The sequence below is a fragment of the Jatropha curcas genome, chromosome 6, assembly GCF_041381405.1.
Source record: "Jatropha curcas cultivar XTBG-Jc1 chromosome 6, XTBG_Jcur_1.0, whole genome shotgun sequence".
NCBI lineage: Eukaryota > Viridiplantae > Streptophyta > Magnoliopsida > Malpighiales > Euphorbiaceae > Jatropha > Jatropha curcas.
Window position 1 is genome coordinate 18,987,749 of NC_143156.1, and position 25,774 is coordinate 19,013,522.

At 36.5% G+C, this 25,774-nt stretch overlaps 1 protein-coding gene and 1 pseudogene across 1 annotated transcript; both read left to right on the top strand.

Moving 5' to 3' along the window:
* The first annotated feature begins 1,570 nt into the window (after positions 1 to 1,570).
* On the top strand, positions 1,571 to 6,795 carry LOC105628631 (uncharacterized). The gene is made up of 8 exons (XM_012210073.4): positions 1,571 to 1,919; positions 2,027 to 2,115; positions 2,212 to 2,268; positions 2,385 to 2,447; positions 2,541 to 2,606; positions 3,792 to 3,878; positions 5,799 to 5,892; positions 6,079 to 6,795. Exons 1-8 carry the CDS (start codon positions 1,592 to 1,594, stop codon positions 6,588 to 6,590), a joined length of 1,296 nt encoding a protein of 431 aa, XP_012065463.3. The 5' UTR covers positions 1,571 to 1,591; the 3' UTR covers positions 6,591 to 6,795.
* A 520-nt stretch (positions 6,796 to 7,315) lies between these two features.
* LOC149495668 (F-box protein At4g18380-like) lies at positions 7,316 to 8,755 on the top strand (annotated as a pseudogene).
* Positions 8,756 to 25,774: the final 17,019 nt, after the last annotated feature.

The window sequence follows — 25,774 nt, forward strand, 5'->3', positions numbered from 1 at the left end:
CTGCATAAATGCATTCACGTCATCATTAGGCAAATAAACTGCCTCAATTAAATAAGTTTAGGCTAAAATGCCCGCTTAATTAATAATCGTGGTATTAAAGCCTAAATCCGACAATATTGGCTAAAACCTAGCTAATTAATAGCTATGGTGTAATCGCCTTTATTTCAAACAGTCCGGCTTAAGTCCAATTAATCAATAATTGTGGCTAAACAGCCTTAATTAAACACGTTTTTTCTTGGCAATAAATTGCCTACATTGCAAATCAATTAATCACTTTTGGCAAACAGATTGCCTATAAGTAGATTAATTCTTTTTAACGACAAATCGCTTAAATCGAAATTTTGGCTAAAAGCCTTCAAATAATTACTTTTGGCAAATAAATTGCCTTAAATCAATCAATTTTGGCGACAATCGGCCAATCATCAATTTTTGGCAATAAATTGCCTAAATCAATATTTTGGCTTTAAAGCCTTCAAATAATCAAATTTTGGCGACAATCGCCTAAATCACATCAATTTTTGGCAATAATTGCCTAAATCAATCTTTTTGGCTAAAAGCCTTAAATTAACATTTTTGGCAACAAATGCCTGAAACAATCAAATCAATCAATTCTTTGGCAAAATGCCTAAACAAAATGCACAAAGCATACACACACTCATGCATTAAGCATACCCATTCAAAGCCCTTTTAAAAAAGGCCTATCGAACTACGTTGACTTTAATCTTCCATTCAAATGGAAGTACGTAGGCACGTTCGGGATTTAACCCCCGGCGGCAAGTCGAAATCACATAAACATTTTCATTGGTCCAATTACATCATCTTCCTTGCAAAATATTCATTCGTTGGTTAGTTCATCAGCATGACATAGTTTCGGGATCCACCTCAGGTTCGTAGACCATGCCTTAAACATTGGGATAATTAATCTAGAGATTAGGTTAATTAAAATTGGAGTCACTTAGGGTTTTTTCCTAATTTACCCTAAAATAATTAAACAAGGTGGCGACTCATACATTCACGTGCATTTCTGCCCTTAGTCATATGCATTTGTATGCCTATGTTTTCGGGGGGAGGGGTTCACACCATATTATTGGTGATTGGAAATAATAATCTCTTGCACATCGTTGTGACCTCGCCATTAGGTGCTTCTATAACAATACCAGCTCCGGCTCCATTTCTGTTGGCTGATCCATCAAAGTACAACTTCCAAGCCCCTGTTTCAACACACAGCAAGTGTTCATCTGGAAACTCCAATTCCCATGATTCGTCATCTACAATGGGATTCTCTGCCAGGAATTCTGCCACTATCCAACCTTTGACCGTTTTCTTCGTTACAAACTCTGCATCACACTAGACATCTGAATTAACCATTTCGATACTAATATCTATAATTTTTAAGATTTTTAGTTTTTACGTGCAAATAACTTTTTAATAAATGTTTAATTGATATAATTTTATAAGTTAAATTATTTAATAAAATAAATTTAAAAATTAAAATATTTAATAAATATAATATTATAAGTTGAATTATTTGATAAATTAAAATAAAATTGAGACTGCCGTAAAGTTAACGTCCGGACGAATTCATCAATTGATGATTGGGTCTCCAGAATTCACATCTCTATTTCGCTATTTTCTTCGCAACCTATTCCTCTTTGGTACTGGAACAACGCGCCTCGAAAACCAACGGGCCACCTACTCTCATCGTCGCCAAGACGCTAACCACTCACCGACACTACCAGCCTTTCTTCCATTTCTGAACATAATAATGACAACCCGAATTGCTCCTGGAGTTGGAGCGAATTTACTTGGCCAACACTCGGCGGAGAGGAACCAAGACGCTACCGCATACGTCGGCAATCTTGATCCTCAAGTGGCTGAGGAATTGCTTTGGGAGTTATTTGTTCAAGCAGGCCCTGTTGGTAACATCTTCAATCCTTTTTCTTTACACTTTTCTCCTTTCTGTTATTGTTAGTTTTATTTTTCATTAGTTTAATAGCATTCCTAATTTTATCCTCTGTATTTGTAGTTAATGTATATGTTCCAAAGGATAGAGTAACAAATCTCCACCAAGGATATGGATTTGTAGAATTCAGGAGTGAAGAAGATGCTGACTATGTAAGTTTATACCAAGTGGGCATTGTCTGTCTTTTCTTTTTTGTTTTTATTTAGTTTGGAAGGACTTCTTCAACTGTAAATTTGATTAATATGCAGGCAATTAAGGTTTTGAATATGATTAAGCTTTATGGGAAGCCAATTCGTGTAAATAAGGTACAAAAGATTTGAGCTCATTAGCTTTGATTGTTTGGTTTGTTACTTGGTTGTGAGGATTTTAAGCTATGTCAGCTTATAGTGACTTTCATTTTTGTATCTTTTTTTGGTTTTAGGCATCGCAAGATAAAAAGAGTTTGGACGTAGGAGCAAATCTATTCATCGGAAACTTGGACCCTGTAAGTTGGTTTAATTTTGTCAAAAGAATACTGGATTGTGGCGGATATTTTTGTTACTGTTGATTTTGAAACTAACAATTTTACATCTTCCAGGATGTCGATGAGAAACTTCTGCATGATACTTTTAGTGCCTTTGGAGTTATAGTTACCAATCCCAAGGTTATTCCCCTGAACTTTCTCTCAGTTGCATCTGATTTGATATTGCATTATTAGTTTGAATTTGTGTCTCGGAACTTTGTATAAAAGTGCAAAGAGTTACATGCATCCTGTCTGATCCATAATATTTATCTGTCTGGTTTTTTGAAGTTTGAAATGACCAATTGATCATTGTTGATGAGTATTGCTAGTGAAAAGAAGTCCTATGAAATTTGAAATTTGACAAATATGGGTGCTTGTAATCCTCCTCATCCTCCAGCTAAAGAAATGGAAGGAGTGCATGTCTCTGTTTGTGGGGGGTTGAGGCTCTTGTTTTTTGCCGTGACATGAAAACTAAAGAAATTTTGTTTTAAATGGTTTGGTGTTCTTGTTGGTGCGCCTAGTAAACCTTTTGGGCTTCCTTGGAAGCTCCATGGTTTGAATGCGAGCTTTTGGACTGTCATGAGAGCATGGCTGATGTTGCTGACCTTAGTAGTTGTATAGAATTCATGGATAGACTTTACATAAATCAAATTTTAGTGGATTCAGGTATCTCAGTCCGTGTTTATCTTATATTAGCCTTATTTTTGGCCTAGATACTATTATCTAAAGAATAGGCTTACCATCCTTTTATAAGAATGCTCGCTTGGGAATACGAACTCAAGAAGCATTCTGATTCTTGAACTACATGATAGTTGCCTTACACATTAATGCAGTTTTCTACTCATCTTTTTTAAGGCAGATGGAGCCATTAATTTTGTGATTCTGTTATTTTAGTGTTAGAAATTGTGGGGTATTTTATATTTAAATCGGTTCTGATGTTTAATTTTTCACATTTAACAACTATGGTGGAAGTGGTATGGTTATTTTGATTTAATAGACGGCTAAGGTCACCAATGTGGGGTAATTATATATTATGGAATTATCCATTTAATAAAAAATATTAAAAAATATTCACTGAGTCACCCTAAGCCCACTAATGTGGGATGCTTCGTGCACAGCGAGCTGGCTTTGTGGGTACTATAAATTGCAGGTTCAAATTTAAGTTATTTTTCTCTCATTTCTTTGAAACATCAAGGAGTGGGTTGTTTACACAGGCATGTGATTGATAAAAACTTTTTTTCTTCTGATTATTTTTGTTGCTAATTTCATCAAAATGTGAAGAATACTTGCTTTTGTCTTCTGATGCTTTGCACTTATATTTTTCAGATAATGAGAGATCCTGAGACTGGAAATTCCCGTGGTTTTGGCTTCATTAGCTATGATTCTTTTGAGGCATCTGATGCGGCAATTGAGGTACCCTCTTTCCATTTGCATTTATATTCTCAAATTTGCTAGAGAAATATTATTAGTTTCTGGAGTTAAAGAATCCAGAAAAATAGTATTGGTTCATTTGATTATAAGTACTTCAATTGCTTAGAAATAGAGAGTTAATTATACCTGTTTATTAGGGGTTTGCACTATAAGTTAAAAGCAATTCCTCATGGGCATCAAAATATCATCAAATCATTTCATCTAGGACATAGATGCTTAGGGAGTTTATACTATCAGGTTAAAATTCAATTTCTGATGTACATCAAATTATTTCATCTAGGATAGATGCTTAATTTGGCCCCTCATCTTTCTTGCAATTTCAATTATCGTAAATTAAACTTTGACTAATGATGAACTTATCCCAGTTTGTGAGAAAAAAATAAAGTAATTTCTGTATTTTCAAAGTAATAAAAGGCATTTAAAATGAAAAAAGAAAATGTGGATCCCAAAACCAAAAGCTTTCCATATGCTATGCTTTCTCCATTATCCAGAACCAAACACCAAACTGCAGCTCTCTTCATAATCATCTTTACACCCTTAGATGCAGAATCTTGAACCAAAATCTAATTGATACCACACGTGCCAATGGAATTGGAAAAATCAAGAGTATAAAGTCTCTGAAAATGAATAAAGGTGGAAAAAAATCCCGCAAAAAGTTACCGTAAAAGAAGAGGGCATGAGATTGAGAAACTTGGACAAATCAGGAGTAGTCTATTGAGTAAGAAGTGCAGTAGGTTGATTGTTTGAATCAGTTTTTGATATGAAGTTGAGAAGTGGAGTAGCATCAAATTGGCGAAGCATGTTCACTTTGTGCAACAAGAGAGTAGAGCCATAATCATTTGGGATTTTGAGTAAGAGATTTATCTGTTTTGGGTTCTGGTGGAGTTGGGGGATTTTGATAGTTCAAATATAGGATTGTGATGGAGGTGGGGGATTTTAATAGTTGAAATCTAGGATTGTGGTGGACGTGGTTGACAAGGATCGAGTATGAGATGAACAGAAGTAGCTGGAAAACCGACATCGTCCTTCATTTGTCTATGGTTTTAGTTTTCTTTCCATTTTAAAAATAATATCAAAAAATTACAAAAAAGTAATGTTTTATTATTTTTGGCAAACAATAGTGCTAAACTCATCCTAAATTGAAAGTTTATACTAACTTTTTCCATAACTTAATTTTGAACCTTGTGGGAGATCATGAAAAAGTTGAAGGCCCTTATCCTTTCATCTAATCTGGTTTGAGTATTTCAAAAACCTGAGTTTGTTTGGTTTGGAAGTAAAAGTTTCTGGTTTGGCTTCAGGAAAGAAAAGAAAAAACATAAAGTTCAAGGTGGTTTGTGATCAAGTCAGCATTCTGGCCATCATGCCAAAAAAGAAAAACATATAAAGAGTTGGCTCTTTTTTTACTTTTATTTTTATTTTTTTATGGGGTTGTGTTCAATAGTTTTAGATTGTGACGCTGTCTAAATCTTCTCTTTGAGGCAGCGCCACCAAGTGGTCCCTCTTTTTCTTTTTGCCATCTGCTCTGCTTCTAGCTCTTCATTCCCGGCAAGACTCCTTTCCCCCTTTCTATAAGTTCTTCTTCAGTTCTACTTCTGATGTGTTCTTTCCCTCTCCTTCTCCACCACCCCCATCTTTTTTGTCCTGATCCATAACCTCTGCCCATTAGACCCAAAAGCTAAATTAAAATCCACTGGACTGAAACAGACCTCTAAGGCTAAGTTTGGTTATGCTTGGTTAATCTAATTACCGCTGTTCGATTCAATTTTAAATTTAGGATAACAGGGGACTTTTGGTTAAGTTTAAAATGGTTGGATAGTTAATACCTTGTCTCATTATTTAAGTGATTACTGTGACTTGGTTTGTCCTTACTGTAGCATGTATAAATTTTCTGGATTTTAACAGGCAATGAATGGTCAATATCTTTGCAACCGTCAGATTACTGTTTCGTATGCATATAAGAAAGACACGAAAGGGGAACGACATGGTACCCCAGCAGGTGAGGCTTTTTGTAGACTGACTTATTGCCCTGTATATTCTTATGCTACTTATTTTCAAACCTCTTACTACGAGGTTCCTTATCTGGTCAAACTATATTGTGATAGTTATTTTGATCTGAAATACAGCAGTAAAGTTTGCCTATTTTCATATTTTTAATAGAAGTGGTTTAATTATTATGATACAGAGAGAGTTTTGGCTGCAAGCAATCCTAGTGCCCAAAAGAGCAGGCCTCACACTCTGTTTGCTAGTGGGCCTCCAACGCTTCCAAGCATTGGTCAGGCCAATGGAGCAGTCGGTGCACCAGTGCCTCCACGCCCATTTGCAAATGGTGGTATTCCTCCAGCCCCAATTCCAGCACTCCGCCCACCACCCCCACCAAATGCAGCTTTCCCACCAATGCAGGTAGCTGGACAACCTGCTTGGCCCGGTCAAGGTCAACCACCACAGCCAGGTCAAGCCATGCCACCCCCGGTTATGCCTCCAGCTCAAATGCAGTTCAGGCCATCGCCACCAAACATGCCACCGCCCCCTTCCCAGGTAGCTCAAGCCCCTCTCCCAAGGCCTCCACCACCGGTAATGGGAATGGGAGTCCCACAATTATGGCGGCAGCCACCACCTCCACAGCAGTTGCCTGGGGGACCCTTTATGCAACAAATGTTGATGCAGCCACCTCCCCCGCCACCACCACAAAGTTGAAGATTAGAGTAACTATTCTCAATTAACTGATATGAAGAGGCGTCTCGGTTTTGGAAAATCAACTTGACATCATGTAAAATGAGCGGGTAGTCTAATAGAAGTTACAGAGGATCGAATTAATCTCTCCTTGCTTTCCTGTATTTCTCAACTACTAAATGTGTAGCAAATATCGTTTACTAAATGTTTTTAGAAGTGTTTTTTCTTATATCCTAATAATTAAGTAGAAATTAGAAAGTAGGTCTAATGAATAGGCAATACTATTGTTTTTTTTTGTGTTGAAGGGAAAAGCACATCAATCAAAAAATTATAATGACCTAATTAATCAGGATTCACTGAGGTAGCCCTACAAAGAAGGCAAAGTGCATAAAGCGCTCTCTCCTGAATGGATTTAATATTTCACGATTTATCTTGGGTACATGAAACTTTTTTCTTAGTGTATATTAAAAATAAAATATTTCTTAAATAAGAGGGTAAAATTTTAAATGAAATAAAATTAATATTTATTATTTGTTTTCTGATTTCTAAATCTTAGTTGGAGTTTATTTTTAAAAAAAAATCATAAAAATTCTGAACTGAAATTCACCAATTAAGTGACTGACTATCTCTAGATTAATATTAATCATTTTTTTTTGAACAATTAATATATCATATGTTGTAACGTGTTTCCTGCAAGTCGGCATATATGTATAATATCATACAGTAGGGATCCGAAAGAAAAAAAAAAATGCTGAAATAAAAGAGCAATAAATAAAGAGGCCCACCTCGTACTAAAGAAGAAAAGCCAGTGTTCTATGAACAATGTTTTTATTATGATATGCTTATTGCGTTCAGAATATGTTTATAAAAAAAAAATTATGAAGTTTTTCTTAAACAATGAAGGGAAAAGAAGCTCAGAAACTTCTGCTCTTAACTCAATCACGTCTTTAGTTTTGGTGAAACCCGTGCATTTTTCTTGTCCTCTTTCCCTTTTGCTTTTTAAACTCTCATTATCTTCAAAAGCTAATTTCGTCCCTTCAACCATACAAACAAAATCCATACCAAAACCCCATTAATGAATCCTTTAGAAGAAGAAGATTACTTTGATCTTATAGACTCTTCTTCTCATTATCTTCAACAAACTAAGAGATGCTAAGTCTCTAACTCTTTGCCTTTCAATCTCCAAACGCTTTGCTTCTCTTATCCTTCAAACAAACACCATTTTTCTCTCAATCCCTCCTCGCATACCCATTAACTCAAAATCAAACCATACACTATTTCCCTTCAATCTTTTCAAGATTTTCTTAAGTAAGTTCATTTGAAAATCTCTCCAATTCTTTCAACATATCAAACCAACTCCTAAAAATTCAATTTCAAACTCTTCTAATAGTATCTAATATTACTCCCCTATTGAAGTTTTGAAGGAACTCAAAGAGATTAGATCTTTGCATATACAGGGTCCTTGTCACGAAGGTAGTAATTCATTGCTTAAATGGAAAGCAAAAATTGGTAGCAGGATCAAGAATTGTGTTGTTCTTGGAGCTACTTCATTTCAAGAATGTAAAGGTCATTAAAAAGAAAATACAGTTGAGCAAGTTTTGACTGAAGAAGAGCTTAAGTTGCGCGTTGTCTGGAGAATTTCTTGCTTGATTGATGCGTTTGCAAGGCAATGGCTATTGAAGAAACTTTTAATAGAACATTATGCACTTGAAAATGTGATAATAAGTGATGTTAATAAGCACGCAATGGCTTTTGTAGGGAAAGATGAGATTTTTGATATGAGAAATGAAATGATTTCACTAGAAATATTAGAATCATCATTGGAAAGGAGCCCAGTACCTGATTTATGTATGAAGGTATGGTATTTGCCTGTGTTAGAGTTACCGGAAACAGGTTACATGAAGGAGGCAACCCTTGTTGTTGTTAGACCTGTTGATGGCGTGCTTAGAAATGGAAGTGATGATTATGATGTTGATGATGATGATGGTGGTGAATTGTTCTTTGAGGGGGAAGAACATGAAAAGAGCATTTGATGAAGCTGTGAGGATGATGATGAAGATGAAAAATAGCTACGTGTTGACGATGAATTCCGATAAGTATGTGAAGTTCGTAAATTAATTTGCAATTTAGCATTTTTTTTTTCATTCAAACTGTTGCTGCTTGAATAAATGAATAAGATATTTTTTTTTTGGTAACAATGAATAAGATATTTATTTCTTGCAAAATGATTTATAATATTAAAAATTCATTTAGTTTAGAATTCTACATATCTTTTTATTATGGATAGTAAAACTCTTATTCTAGAGAGGCAAGATATTTCTATTAGGTGGTGAGGAGGAATGGAAATGTAGAAGTTCACACTCTAGCACAAGTTGCCTATCGTTTTGTCTGCTTCCAGGTTGAGATCAAATTCCCCGTGTTTGCGGATTTTTATTCCTTGAGTTAATACAATGAGTTTTTCTCTTTCAAAAAAATAAAAAATTAAAGCAAATTAATAACTTAATAAAATTAATAAATTCTACGTTCGAATTAGTAAAGTTATATATTCAAAGTGGTTTCAATAGTTAATTTAAACATAAAAATTCATTTATAAACGAATTTTTTAAATCAACACTTATTGGAGCATGAGAAGCCATCTTATTGTTGTTGGTTGGAATCTTGGTTGACTGACTGGACCCTTGAAATCCGAATTTGTTAAAGCTTCCAGCACGGTTCCCATACTTGTTGTCTTCTATAATTTTATCCTCGGTGGTGGTCCCCACCTAATAAACTTCTATAAACTCAATTAGTGACATATAATACAGCTTCTCACGGAAAACTAGTAAAGTCGCCTTTATAATTCTCACGGAAAACTAGTAAAGTCGCCTTTATAAAGATCTTGATCTATTCCTTAGTATTCGGACGGTTCCTCATTTGCATGACCTTTGCTCTCCATCTAGCCATATAATCTTTGAAGGTCTCATCTTGTTTTTAGACAGTTGCTTCCAAATCTCTCAAATTAACACTTATTTGGAGATTGTAAGCATATTCCTTGAGGAAAATCATGGTAAGCTCATTCTAATCTCTTTTTACTTTCTTTTTGAAATTGTAATAGCAAGTTTGGGTAGAACCAGTTAAGGAAATCGGGAACATTTTTAAAATTTCCTTTGACGGCAGACTTGGCATGTAATGCCTCAAAATTTTTTAATCTTAAAATGATAATATTTTATCAGGTCATGAATGGTGCTGCAGAGAAGGGGGATAATATTTTATTTAGACTCGAGGAAGATATTGAATATAATTAATTATGGATGGGCAGTGATTTACCGGGCTATGAATAGTACCATCGGTATGTGAATAGTACCTCCGGTCCGGGAATCGGTATTATTTTGGTTCGAAAAAATTACTATTTGTGTTTTATATTTTATTTAATATTTTTGGAGTATGCATACATGATTTTTATGGGTGGAGAGTAAGTAATGAATATTTTTGGAGAATTTAAATAATTAGTGAATAGTGAATTATGGTGTTATATTAATTAAGAAAATTTGAGGAATTATTTTTATGGAGTAAATTTAAGAATTTTGCGGAGATAAATAATATTTTGAAGAAATTTAATTGGAGAATATTTGTAACCATTAGATTAGATTACTATTGACTCAATCCTAGCCATCCAATTATGAAAAAAAGACCAAAATACCCTTTGATCACTTTATAAGGTCAACTCCAATTATTGAGCAACCACTTTTTTTATTCTTCTTCTTCTCTTCAACGCCAACTTCCTCTTCTTCTTCTCTTCTTTGTTTTTCTTCACTTCTTACTTGTTAAATCCACCAAATTGAACCCACCAAACTTGATTTAAGTAATTAATCTTAAAAAATTAAGCTTGAGAAGTGATTTGTGGTGATTATTTTCAAGAAAATTGGAGATTCTCTACTTAAGCCAAAGGTTGGGGAAACCTTTACCATGGAGTAAAAGCAAAGTTAGAGCTCAGAAAGCTTTAATTTAAGCTTGCTAAAGCTTATTTTTAAGGTAAATTTTCATATACACTTTTACCTTGTTTAAATTTTTGATTTTGTGAAATTTATACTACTTTGTGAAAATTAGGAATTTTATATGAAATGATTTGATTATTGAACTTTGGTGGTATAAATGTGTTCTTGGGAGATTTCTAAGCTTGCCTATATGTTGAATTGATGAGAAAAACATTTTCTTCTAAAATCTTCCAAGAGTGGCAGAACCTATTGATGAATAAGGCCTTAAGTTTTTTTGTTATTCTTTGTTGGTTTATACTTTTAAGATGATATTTGATGAGTATTTAGTATATGATAGAAATCTCTACCTTGTATTTGATTTAAGTAAGCTGAAATTGGGAAAGAGTGTTATTGGGTGTGATTAAGGACTATTTTTCGATCCTTTTTATTTTCCATTGGTGTCTGAGTCCTTCATGAAAGTTTTAGGTCTACTTCTTAGCTTTCCAAGCTATCCCCTTGTGTCCAATTTGGATATATATAGCTCAACTTATGGCTAAAACACCCAAACTGATTCTGTTATGACAGGCCACATGCATCATGAATTGAGTGCCCATTTTGACCACTATAATGACGAGATTATGTTGTAAGTTCTTCATGAGAGTTGTTGTTCTAAATAGAGTTCCATCCAAATCTATTGATAAGATTCCATATAAGATGTGGGCCAACATGCTTATGTGAAGCGTTTGGGATCTAATAAGCTATGAGCTAAATCAGATAAATGTAAGTTTGTGGGATATCAAAAAGAAATTATTGGATACTATTTCTACCATCCTGTTGAGAGAAAAATGTTTATCTCAAAACATGTTACCTTTTGAGAAAAGGAATTTATCCTTAGAGGAAGCAATGAGAGCCAGATAAAACTTATTAAATTCAAGAACCTCAAACATACATTAAAAATGGAACTAGAACAAAAGATTGTTCCATTAGATGAATAATCAAAATACATTGGTTAAAGAACCACTGTGTAAATCTATTAGGATGAGCCATACTCCTACAAAGGTTGGATCTTCTTACGGAGACTATAAATCTAAGAAATATAAGGAAGAAATGTTTGACATTTTACTTGCAATTGCAACATATTATGATTATGAAATTTGTCATATTAATGTCAAAACTGCATTCTTAAATGGAAATTTATTTATGGATGTGTATATTGTACAACCTGATGATTTTAAATCAAAAGAATTTCCTAATATAGTATGCAAACTACAAAAGTCTATTGATAGACTCAAGCAAGCCTTTGCGGAATGGGAACATCCGTTTTAATGAAAAATAATCAAACAATTTGATTTCATTAAAAATCTGGGTGAATGTTGTGTGTATAAGAAGTTCAGTGGGAGCGGAATTGTATATTCTTATCTTGTATGTTCATAACATATTAATAATAGAAAATTACATTCCACTATTCTAAAAGTTTGGTCATCTAAGAACTTCTCCATTAGAGAAGCAGCTTATATACTTGGTATTAAAATCCATAAACATAGATCTGATAGGCTGCTATGATTATTTGAATCCACATATGTTGAAAAAGTGCAAAAATAGTGTCGCATGAACGAATCCAAAAGAGGATACCTACCTATATATCAATCTAATTCGAATGAAAGTTACTAAACTACTATTAAAACTATCCTTAAGTATTTTAAAAAATAAGTAAGGATACTTTTCTGTTATGGAGAAACTAATGAACTAAGACTTCATGGATACATTGATGCCATAGGATTAAACAGATGAATAATTGACTTTAGTGCAAGTGGGAGATTGTTAGTTATATGCCCTTTGGCTAATTTGATTGGTTATATTTTGGATATAATATTTCATGTAATGAATATTTCATTATTAATAAAAGGCATTTATTTATCTTTTATATTTTATTGATTGAATCTTGGTAAAAGATAAAGTCCATGAGACAATACTATTTTGCAAATTAAATTATAATGCGGTTATAATTATGAGTTTTATTTTGCATTAAAACAATGTCTCTAAATATTCTTATTCTCCTCATTATTGGACGATGATTCGAGCTGCTGAGACTAGTACATATTTATTTTCTTTCCTTAGAGAAGCAACTATTCTCATAAGCTGAGATATATGTGATATCTAGAACTAACATGTAGGTGTTTGTTATTTAAACAAATCTACTGAATTGACCTGCATGAGAATTCCATATGGAGAGTTATCTATGTCTATGGAATACTTGAGTGATAGCTCTGTAAGTTATCCTTTGACTTGAACTTACTAAGCTATCTTGTATGAGAATGATTATGTTTTGATTATTCGTTCACATTATTCATTCATGAATAAAAAGCAATGACTAAGTGGACATAGTAGGAACTGTATGGAGATACTTGTGTAATTAAGAGAGGATTCATTACCCTAGGTGAATTAAGGAAAATGTTCTAATTGTTCTCCATTAGTATTGATTAAGAAACCCTTGCACGATGAAGAATGAAATCACTATAAGAAATTTGACAATTACCAACGGACTTTACCGACTAAATGTATTATACCGATGAATTACCTACGGATTTAAATTTCATTGGCAATTAAGAGCACCAAATATTCGCGCTAATTTTTTATTTTTACCGATGGATTAGTGACCAATTAACGACGGAATTACCGACGGATTTATAATTTTGTACGTAAAAAAATCGCAAATATTTGCCCCTACCATTAATAATTTACTGACGGATCACCAATCAATTACCCACAGATTATCGACAAAACATATTCCGTCTCTAGTAGGTATTTACCATCGAATTACCAACCAACTATCGGTAGAATTAAAAAAAAAAAAGTTAAATTTAGGCAAATAAATGGGCAGTAAATTGCCAAATCTACCGACAAACTATAGGAATTAGTGACGTAAATTCCGTCGGTAAATTTTAAATATTTTTGCACCATAAATAGGCTGCAAAATAAATAAGTTAGCTACGAAAATTTTCAATTTAGCGACGAAATTTTCGTCGGTAATTGCCTCTACAATATAAATTCATATATTTTTCTCCCTCCTTCATTTTTTCCTATCATCTTATTTCTACTTCTTTTTTCTTTCTTCTTCTTCTTCTTATTCTTCATGTTCACTTTTCTTTTTTTTTTTTTTTCCTTCTTCTTATTCTTCTTCTACTCCTTTTGCTTTTTTTTGTCTTCTCCTCCATGTTCTTATTTTTTCTTCTCTTCTCTTTTTGCTTCAGTCTTATACTTTTTTCCTCTTCTTCTTTTTCTAGTTATATTTTTCTCTATTTCTTCTCCTTCACCTTCTTTTTTTTTCCTTCATCTTCAATTTTTTTCTTCACCTATATTTTCATTTTTCTAGCAGTATTTTTCTCTATTTCTTCTCCTTCACCTTCTTTTTTTTCCCTTCATCTTCAACTTTTTTCTTCACCTCTATTTTCATTTTTCAACTTCTCTTTCATCGTCTTTTTTCTTCATGTCCCTTTTTCCTTCTCCTCTTCTCTACTTTTTCTTGCTTCATTTTTTTCTTCTTCCTTTGTTTTAGTGTTTATAATTATTTTTCTTTAACTACCTTAATTGTTAATCAAATTTAAATGGTATAATTATTAGGATGTAATAAATTTAATTGATTGATAATTATTTATGAAACAATAAAAAAAATTCAAAAATAATATAATTTAAAATTTTTTATTTTTTAAAAGCGTTTTCAAATTACCAACGGCTTAGCGACCATTTACCGATGAAAATTACCGACGGAATACAACCATATTGTAGATGGTCAAAATTTGCACCTAATGGCTTAGTGTTTGAGCATAAGTTTTGATCAAGATTCTCGATCGCCTCGATTTTTGGACACATGGTCCGTGGTTGAGATAATATGCGTCTGAAAAAGTAAAAATGGTTAAACACGTGTATTATCTCAAGCACAGACCATTCGTCCGAAAATCGGGACAATTGGAAATCCCGATCAAAACTTATTTTAAAAATATTTTATCATCACTGAGCCATTAGGGGTAAAATTTGAGCATCTATAGTTTGCCTCCACTTCAATGATATTTTACTTTTGAGCAAGAGGTCATCAAAGTGTAAAGTATATGCGTAGGTAAAAAAAATACTTACCTGGTAGTTGCTGAAATGCCGAGTCTGGTTGAGACAAGGCGGTTGTCCTTTGATTGGATTTGCGTTCTTTAAACGGCTTGGATGGATAAAGTGCGCCATTTTGGCGGCTTTACTGATGTGAGGTGCCATTTCGGCAATTTTGATTTAAATGCTCCACCTTGGGAGTTTGTCACCGAGGACATGTAATGCAGATGAACTGCGCCATAGTGATTATCGGTGACTTCAACGGATGTGTGCCTTCTTTGAAGGCTTAGGTGCTCCACCTGGGACAACTTAGTTCTAAACTGCTCCACTATGGGAGGTTGTCTTTTGGACGGGTGCCTCAGGGGATTTGGGTGCCTCATGAGACGTAGGATGCCTCAGGGGACTTTGGGTGCCTTACGGGACTTTAGACTTAGGGTGCCTCAGGTGACTTTAGGTGCCTCGAGGACTTTAGGCTTGAAATGCTCCACTTTAGGAGGTACATGCAAAAGCAATTTTTGCTGACAGGAAAACAAGTCTTTGGCCGGTGGTTAGAATTGTAAATTTCGTGATTAGGCCTGAAAAAGCGTGCACGTGTGCAGTGTGGTTTTGCATAAAATTGATTCTGAATAGGAATGCATGAGTTTACGTAAGTTCATGTGAATTTGTGTGTTTTTTAACTGCTTTTATTGAAAACCGTGATGTGGCATGCAAAACGAGGAAACTTACCTGTGGCCAGCAGTGTGTTGCCCCTACTTAGGTAGTGTACCATTGGCGGGTTGGAGACTAAGCATGAGAGATGGCCGCAACAAGTGGGCCATTAGGCCATTCTAGGCCAAAAGACCAAAGTCGGGCCCATAGGCCCACTCAACTTTATAGAAAAGGTGAAAGTGTCAATCTAACTTTCAAAACTATCTTATTCTCGTTTCTCTCAACCAAAACTTATAGCTGCAAAGAACGTCGGGGATTGGCTTCTTGGAGACCTGGTGATCGATCCTGTGACTCGACCTATGAGCCATAGTATGAAATTATGGGAGTTTATCCCTAACGCAGGGACCTCTATCAATCTGTGACACAATTTACCCTGCCACCTTTACTGGAGCACATCTGAGGTAATTCGAAACTCTTTTCCTTATTTTTCTGCATTATAAAACTAAAAACATGCAACTAATAGGTTAAAAATAAAAAATTAGGTAGAAATTTAACCTTCAGCGTATTTTTAGGATGTAGCGTGCTGTTGTGACGTGCGCCACTGCATGTGGAATGCACTGCAGCAACTGTGTCGTGAGCCATTTCTCTAGCTATGTGACTGGGCTGTTATGCTATGGCATGGAATAAATTTATTAAGAGGATATAGCCAAAATTTTTACTCTTCACGTTTTTCCATCTTAAATATTTTTGGAGTAAATATCCTTGGTGGCTATTAAATGAAATTCTGCAAAAAGAAGTTTCTGATCTAAAAAGCAGTTTCTCATTTAACACAACTGTCTGTTTCTGATACGGCTGGCTATTTCTACTGTAAAAGTTACACTTTTTTCTAAACTAAATCTTTCATCTCCAAACCTTGCATGTGTGAATATTAAAAGTGGTCTGACAGCCCTTTTAATTACAACCCGTGCATTGTCTCTTTAGTTTAAAAATGTCAGGAACTTCATTGTACATTAAAGCAATAATCTTAATATTAATTTCTAAGAGATTATCATCTTTTCATATAAAAACCCTTTCCTCTTGTAAAAAGAATGGGTTTTACAAAGAGTATGAGTCCATTGTTCAAAATTTAAATCTCTTAAAGCTCTCTCTTCAATCCCCTTATTTCTTTTCATCTTTTTGCTTCAAGAAAAAATTTTAAGAGAAAAGAAAATCTAATAACAGGATTTTTTGAAGAACAGTTCTGATCTTTAAATTCATTTTCTAAATCTGTGTTTTGTTTTTCCTGTGCTTATATTTGCACTTATTTCTGTTTATATAGATTCTGTAATCTGTTATAGACAGACTCTTTGTAACACCCACCGGCCAATCCCGGAGAACCAAACGGCGGATGCCACAATCGGTGCCGGAGCACCGTCTTATATCACTTATTAAAGCTAGATCACAAATTAGAAGTGGTTAAATTTTCATAAGGAGGCAAGTAATTAACATTTTGTTTTTTTTTTTATATAGAAATAATGTTTAAGGAATTTCCTACGAAAATTTCGCAAGAGTTTCCCCTAAAAATTAACTTGCCACACAAAGAAAATATACACACTTCCAATTTTCTCCAAGCCCCCAAAACTCCACTTCAACACAAAATACCACAAGCACTTCTAAATATCCATCAACATACGCATATTATTCGAAATACATTCTTTTCAAGGAATCTATAATCATCATACACCAAAATATAATAAGATGTCATTTCCTTAAATAATCATAACTCTTAATACATTATAAACTTATTACATCCAACCTTCACAACACAATATTTATATACATGCCAAAAATAACCATTTACAAAATATCCTACCCAAAATGTGATATCTACTCTGATGCTCCTCCTCTAGTCTTGAAGAACACCCTCCGCTCCTAACCAGCGCGTGATAAAAATCAACGCGCTGAGTGGAAGACTCAGTGGTGCTAAATAACCAACAATTTAATTAACAAGAATAGCCAAGGTAAATCTTAAATTACTCAACTATATAAATACCGAAATCGCATTCATTTAATTCAAATACTTAATGCATCATTTACTCAACATAGTTGGAGCATGATTTAATGCATCACTAACATGTCTAAACCATGAATTCTACTTAACAATTCACAAAACTCAAAAACCACAACTTACTTACTTTAATGGTAACTTCACTTCTCTTTGCTTTTAATCACCAATCTCAACTTTTACTACTTAATTCTTAAGCATTAAGTCCTATTCTATGGTTTAATTAGGTAGTTTGGTGGTAAATTTGGAAGTAAGAAAATGAAGAAAATGAAAGAAGAAGGAAGAAGATGGAAATGGCGTGGAGAAGAGAAGAGAAGAAAGAAAACAATGTTGTGGTGTTACTTTAAGGTGCCAAAGTCAAATTTGACTTCCAAATTTCATGCCAAATGTGTGGCTAAGATTAAGTCCTAAGTAATCTCATCCAATGGCTCTAAATATTCCTCAAATAAATCTCTTCTACTTCTTATTTTACTCCACCAATTAATTAAATGAACTCCACTAAAATAATTCCTCATTTATTTCTTAATATACCACACTAGAAATATTATGCATTTAATCCATAAACTCTCCAATAATATTAATGAAATATTTTCTACCCGCCTAAATCATGCAAACATGCTCCAAAAATAGTAAATAAAATATTAAATATACATAGTAATTTTTTTCGGACTAAAATAATACCAAGTCCCGGACCGATGGTACTATTCACAGACCGGTAAATCACTATTACCGATACTAAAAGAAAATCAGTCTTTTACACTCTTTAATTGAAAAACTTTTGTGTAATAGCTTAGGTGAAAAGCTATGGTGGAATAGGTTATCAAGCGACCTTCTCCTTGTGTGAGATTCTAATGTCTTGATGTGAGTTTATGTTCTCTGCAAAAATAGAAAGGATTGAGGTTGACTAAAACCTTTGGAAAATCTAGTGGGACAAAGTTTAGATCTACGTGTTGATCTATTTCCTTGTATTATTGGTTTGTCTCTTACCCTTGAAAAGAGATAACATAGTGGAGGATCTCAAGATAAGTCTTGGGGAGTGGATGTAGGCGAGTTAGTGCCGAACCACTATAAATCTCTGTGTTTATCTTCTTTTATTTTTTGAGCTGCTTGATTATATTCTATTTATACAACTATTAATCTGTTCAGAAATGCAAAGTTGTTAATGAGTTTCTGATTCAAAATGTGAATAAGTCTTAATTTCTATGGAACATCAAAACTTTGGATTTCTCTATTGTGTTTATACCAAGATCCAATCTGCATTTTGACATTCAGTATAAATCACAATATATGTAATAATCAGTTTTTCTAATCTTGCTTAAAGCTTTATAGACCTGTTCTTCATAGAATCTTTTTAAAATAGTAACAAGCTTTGTAAAGCTATTCTAATCTGTGAATATGGTACTTGAAACGTCCGGAAAATTACGAGGATCGCAGAACTGGTCCCGGAATATTTTTTGGAGGTACGGAACTCCCGAAAAAGCCCTTGGAACGAAAGAATAGCAAGTCCGCCGGCCACGGCGGCGGTGGCGACCGTCGGACGCTGCGGCGGCAGCCGCGGGCAAGGGCGGCGGCGATGGCCGCCCTCCAGCTCGGTTTTTCCCTATCAATACAGCCCCGGTGCGACCTTTTTACTCACTCAGTCTGTGTTGACAGACGCTCTCTTCTCCCCTATGCTCCTTGCGGTTCTTTTATTGCTTTTTCTGCATTTAGTGTAGATTTTTATTCTGCTGTTGTGATACTTGGTCACTTCAATTAAATTAATTTTAATTAATATTCCCCAAACGAGGAGCTTAATCTGAAATTTTCAAGCTGAAGCTAAGAAGCGGCCGCCGATTAACTCAGGTAATAACGAAACCCTGTCTATTTAATTTCAGCATTTCATGCATATTCTCTTCTACTCCTAATTCTACAACTGCATTCACACCATCGTCATCATTTTGGCAAATAAATTGCCTTAAGTGAATAAGTTTAGGCTAAGATGCCCGGTTAACCAATAATCGTGGTATTCATGCCAAACTTCGAACATACTGGCTAAAAAGCCTAGTCAATTAATGACTATGGTATAATCGCCTTTATTGTGAACAGTCCGGCTTAAGTCCAATTAATCAATAATTGTGGCTAAAAGCCTTAATCAATCACGTTTTTTTGGCAACAAATTGCCTATAGTTTAATCAATCACAATTTGACAACAAGTTGCCTAAATTACACATCAATTTTTGGCAAAATGCCTTGAATTAATCAATCTTTTGGCTAAAAGCCTTAAATCAATCATTTTGGCGACAATCGCCCAATCAACACTTTTGGCAAACAAATTGCCTAAATCAACCCATTTTGGCTAAAAGCCTTCAAATAATCACTTTTGGCAAACAAATTGCTTAAATTGCCTAAATCACATCAACTTTTGGCCTAAATTGCCTAAATCAATCTTTTTGGCTAAAAGCCTTAAATCAACACTTTTGGCAACAAATGCCTAAAACAACAAATCAATCAAACTTTGGCAAAATGCCTAAACAAAATGCACAAAGCATACACACACTCATGCATTAAGCATACCCATTCAAAGCCCTTTTAAAAAAGGCCTATCGAACTACGTCGACTTTGATCTTCCATTCAAACGGAAGTATGTAGGCACGTTTGGGATTTAACCCCGAGCGGCAAGTCGAAATCACTTAAACATTTCATTGGTCCAATTACATCATTTACCTTGCAAAGCATTCATTCATTGGTTAGTTCATCAGCATGACATAGTCTCGGGATCCACCTCGGGTTCGTAGATTGTGCCTTAAACATTGGGATAATTAATCTAGTAATTAGGTTAATTAAAATTGGAGTCAACTTAGGGTTTTTTCCTAGTTTACCCAAAATAATTAAACAAGGTGGCGACTCACACATTCACGTGCATTTCTGCCCTTAGTCATATTCATTATATGCCTATATTTTTGGGGGAGGGGTTCACAGTTTGGCGACTCTGCTGGGGAATTCATGTAATCGTTTTACATAAAGTGGACTACAATTGTTGTGTAAACTAACCGGCGCTTCTTCAGGGTATTATTTTACTATGCTTTGTTTTGTAGGGTACCCAGCAAAGATTAAGTGTTCTTTCTTTAAGAATGCTTAATAAGGAGAATTTGGACCTAATTGAATTTTACTTTAAATCACTTAAATTTTTTATTTATTTGCACGAATTGAGAATCTTTTTTCTCCATTGCATAAAAAACGAGTTTCAAATGAATTTCTTCTCTCTCTGTTCAAACTTCTGAGTCTGGATAGCAAGTAGCGCTGATCGGCAGGTCTCCTTGATTATGTCAACGGACAGCCAAAGCGTCCTCCCTGTTACCGCAAACCATCCCTAATCCTTTTGGGGGTGGCCCATGAGTATGCGTACTGTTGGACCCACGCGAAACTCTTTGTTTCACATGTGGTTAGGTATATCCTTACTCAAGGTTCAAGGGTCCCTTAATAAGCCAATTCTCTATTTGTGTCATAGCCTATAGAACCTATCCTTTAGGGCTGTATGCACCCAATGATGTGAATCATATCATTAAGACGGATTATGACGTGTTGTTGTGTGCATTCACGACATATCATAAACATTAAGAACATTAAAAAGAACACAAAGTATTCTTTTTAGTCGTGCACAGTTGGACAAAGAGTCGATCTACCTCACATCAGCTACCCTGATACACAATACTACCCACTATACCCTAATCCGATTACCCTTATACTTACAGGGACCCACTGTTCGAGTGCCTATCCAAGTTCCAGTCACACCTACAGTGCTATCACCAACCTCACCGGCTTCACCAACCTCACCAACTTCAACTGCACCAATGGCATCACTTGCTGACATTCAAAATCTCGTGGAACAATTGGAAGCCAGAATGGAGGCTAGAATGAATGAGGCATTAGCTGCCCAGAGAACTGCCCTAATAGCTGAACTAGGAATTGGTAATGGAAATGGGGCTTCCGCTGGGGGAAGTGGACCTGCTACCTCCAATCAGGGACCTGCTGCTAAATCGACAAACCCTGCCCTTAACCTGGATGACATGCCCTCCAGAACTGCTTCTGAGCTGGAAGCTCAGAAAATGAGAGAAAAACTGAAATTGTTGGAAAGGTCTATTACTGCCCTTAAGACACACAAGGAAGTAGTGGACATGGACTCCTTATCCTTGTTCCCCGAAGCGAGACTGCCAACAAAGTTCAAGAAGCCCAACATGGACAAGTTTGATGGAACCACTTGTCCCAAAACGCACCTAAAAATGTATGTGGGTGCCCTCAACCCGTTTGGACTGAACATCGAGCTCCTTGCTCAATTGTTTCAACAATCACTCACCGGTGCTGCTTTGAGGTGGTTTGTCAGCCTGGATCGGTCTAAAATGAAGACCTGGGAAGACATCTGCAATGCGTTTAATACGCAATACCACTATAATATGGAGGTTGATGTTACTCGGAGGGAACTGGAAACCACCAAACAAAAGAACAACGAACCCTTTTCCTCGTTCCTTACGAGGTGGAGGGCCAAGGCCGCCCAAATGATCAACCGGCCTTCTGAGCAAGAACAGGTGGACATAATTATAAAGAACCTGCTGCCTGTCTACCAGCAACAATTGCAAACTCAGTACCTACCGACGTTCCAGTCGCTCATTGCCACTGCTACGAAAGTAGAGGATTTAATTCAAATGGAGCAACTGAAAGAAGACTCGAGAACCTCAAAATATAAGAAGCCTAGCCAAGCTAGCAAAGTCCACGAAGTAGCAAGCATCACCCCCACGAACCCTTTACGTGTGGGAAACATGAGAAATGGCAGTCAGTCGAGAAGGACATATACTGATCTCGAGATGCCAATCCTTTTGGTATTCCGAGAGGCTGTCAAGGCAAACTACATCAAGCCCTTGGAAGCAAGGCCGCCACCCAATCCATTACCAAGGAACTACAGAGCCGACGAATACTGTGAGTACCATCAGGGTAACGGGCACAAGACTGAAGCGTGCTGGACGCTTAAGAACCACATCCAAGACGTGGTGGACAACGGTTCAATTATTCCAAGGAGTAAGCCAAACATTAGCACTAATCCCTTACCAAATCACGGGGTAAACGCTATTGTTGCTGATCAGGAATTGATCAATCCTTTCGAACTATTCCTAGAAATGAATGACATCTATGTCCTGGACCTGAATGACTTATCTAAAGAGGTCGATGCAATAACCAGGAGCGGGAGACAGTATGAACCATTAGTCCTGGACAAGGTCCAAATAAGCCCTACCAGAGGGCAGAGGAGCCAAAGGAAGACATGGTACTCTCGCAGTTAAAAAAGACACAAGCTAGGGTATCGATTTGGGAACTCTTGGCATCATCCTTTCCTCATCGCCAAGCTCTTTGCAAGGCTTTGAGCCAACTTCAAACATCGGTGGAGGTTAGCCCTGAAGTGCTGGTATCCACCCTCACCCAATCATCAAAGATGCAAAGCATCGGGTTTTCCGACGATGACTTGCCCAAGCAAGGAAGCAGTCACAATGATTCACTTTATGTTACTATTCAGACCAGAGAAAAGACTGTGCCCATGGTTCTCATTGACAATGGGTCAGTATTGAATGTCTACCCACTAAGGGTAGCTAGCTATTTGGGATTGGAGGAAGCAGATTTCAGTCCATCAGACCAGATAGTCAAAGCCTATGACAGCACCCAGAGGGAAGCGTTGGGGGTTGCCACGTTGAAATTAGCAATTGGGCCAGCTGTGATGGAGGTCCCATTCCAAGTAATTAATGTGCCTACCAGTTTCAACCTACTTCTGGGTCGACCATGGATACATCATACTAAGGCAGTACCCTCTTCCCTGCACCAAAAGGTCAAGTTTCCTTACGAGGGCAAAGTTATCACTATTCAGGGGGATGACAATAGCCAACTGAAGAAGACAAAGGGTCAGCCTCTCTTTGAGGGCAACCCTGAGAATGCCAACCTACCCCTCTCGAGATTTCAATATGACACTGTGCAGTTCATAGAAGGAAAAACTGCAAACTCTCGAATTCTCTTTGATTTCGAGACGGTGCAAATAAACTGCATGGTTCCTTTAATGCTGAAGATGTCCTACCTGCCGAGAATGGTTATGGCAAGGTCCGGAAAGACATACCCCGCACTACAAGCTTGGAAGTGTCCAGTGAACCAAGGGACCTTTGGGCTGGGTTATGAACCCACTGATGAAGACCTTGCTGAAAGGACCAGGAGAAGAAAGAAGGAGAGTATACAGATGCGGCCTTACCATTTGACTTTGAATGGTTATTTCTGTAAATCGGGAGAAACAATTCCTTATTGTGGCTTCCAGGAACCATTCAACTTCCCGACAGCTAAGAAAATGCTGCCCGGGCTGGAAATATTTGCTGATACCTGGGATAACAAGCCAGAAGCAATAATTGAACTAGAAGTGGAAGACTTCATACAGCCCTGTCTCTTTGATGAGGTTTCGGTCATCATTAGAAATGATTGGAACCAAGACCTGTTGAGCCTGATCAAGCCGAACAAAGGGCCTCTCACCAACTGGTATGCCTAGGAGGAGCGCGCCGCTGATAAACCCCCTCTCGAGTCAAACCTAGAGTCAAAGTCTATGATCGAGTCCTGTACTAAGTATGAGTCTGACCCCGAGTCTGAAACCGAGTCAGAGTCCAATTCCAGTTCTGAGTCGTCTGTGTCGGATTTAGAAAATCCAGACTTCAAATTTGATGTAATTTTTGAGGACAATTCCGTCCTAATCAATAAGAGCTTGCAAATTATTGGCTACCCCGCATGTCTATCTTTCCAAGCATTTTCAAACAAAAATAATGAAAATCAAATAAACGAAATAAAAAATGAAAAAGAAAAAATATTAATTGGCAAAGAAGAAAATGAACATACATACATTGCATCTGACTGTGTGAACAGGGAACAGGTCATTGAATGCTTGAAGAAGTTTGCCGATTGCTTCATGTGGAAGGCAAGTGACATCACGAGAATTGACCCGGCAATAGCGGTGCACAAGATTCCAGTATACCCTGAGGCTAAGCCGGTAAAACAGAAGCTAAGAAGGCTGAAAACAGAATGGTCCTTGAAAATCAAGGAGGAAGTAGCCAAGCAACTGGAGAGTAAGTTCATAGAACCCATTGCCTACCCGACATGGTTAGCGAATATTGTGCCGGTGCCGAAGAAAGATGGCAAAGTCAGAATGTGTGTGGATTATCGGGATTTGAATAAAGCATGTCCGAAGGACGACTTCCCCCTACCGCATATTGACTTGTTGGTGGACCGAATGGCTGGACACGAGATGGTCTCCTTGACTGATCTTGCTGTCGGATACAATCAAATAATGATGCATTTGCCAGACAAAGAGAAAACGGCATTCATCACGGAGTGGGGAACCTACTGCTACAGGGTTATGCCTTTTGGGCTCAAAAATGCCGGGGCAACCTATCAAAGAATGGCAACGACCATCTTCCATGACATGATTCACAAAGAAGTAGAAGTGTATGTGGACGATATGGTTGTTAAATAAAAAACAGCTGAAGAACACACAACAGCACTTGAGAAGTTCTTCCTTAGACCTCGAAAGTACAATTTAAAGCTCAACCCGGCGAAATGTCTGTTTGGAGCTACATCCGGAGTATTTCTGGGGCATATGGTCAGTCGGAAGGGCATAGAGATTGACCCTTCAAAAGCCAAAGCCATTCTGGAAATGCTAGCACCGAAGACGGAAAAAGAAGTTCGGGGTTTCCTGGGAAGGCTACAGTACATCAGCCGGTTCATCAATCAATTGGCCAATACTTGTGGTCCGATTTTCAAATTACTCAGGAATGGAGTAGCCATCAAATGGAATGAGGATTGTAAGAAAGCTTTCGACCAAATCAAGCAATATCTGTTATCCCCGCCAGTTTTACAGCCACCAAGGCTAGGAAAGCCTTTGTTATTGTACCTATCAGTGACAGAAGAAGCGATGGGTGCAATGCTATCTCAACAAGCAGGAGACACCAGGGTAGAAAATGCCGTGTATTACCTCAGCAAAAGAATGCTAGACTACAAGCTAAAAGACAATAAGATAGAGAAGTTGTGTCTGGCTCTAGTTTGGGCTTGTACAAAGCTGCAGCACTACCTCTCGTCCTACACCACATACGTTATTTCTGAATCGAACCCCTTGAAATTCCTTATGGAGAGGCCGGTTCTTGACAGTAAGATGGCTAAGTGGGTGTCGGTGCTCGCCGCCTATAATTTAAAATTTGTACAACAAAAGGCAGTAAAAGGCGGAGCCTTGGCTGATCAATTAGCAGAATTACTGGTCGAAGACCAAATGCCAGAGGTAGAATTTCCTGATGAAGACTTGTTGAGCTTGGAAAGTGAAGTCTGGGAAATGTACTTCGATGGAGCTTCAAACTACCATGGAAATGGGGTTGGAGTCGTATTCAAAACTCCTTGTGGAGAATACGTCCCAATGGCAGTCAAATTAGATT

Coding starts and splice junctions, on each gene's coding strand:
- LOC105628631 (XM_012210073.4), top strand. CDS start 1,592: ATGATTGGGTCTCCAGAATTCACATCTCTATTTCGCTATTTTCTTCGC. Junction 2,116..2,211: donor GTGAAGAAGATGCTGACTAT/GTAAGTTTATAC, acceptor ATTAATATGCAG/GCAATTAAGGTTTTGAATAT. Junction 3,879..5,798: donor CATCTGATGCGGCAATTGAG/GTACCCTCTTTC, acceptor GGATTTTAACAG/GCAATGAATGGTCAATATCT.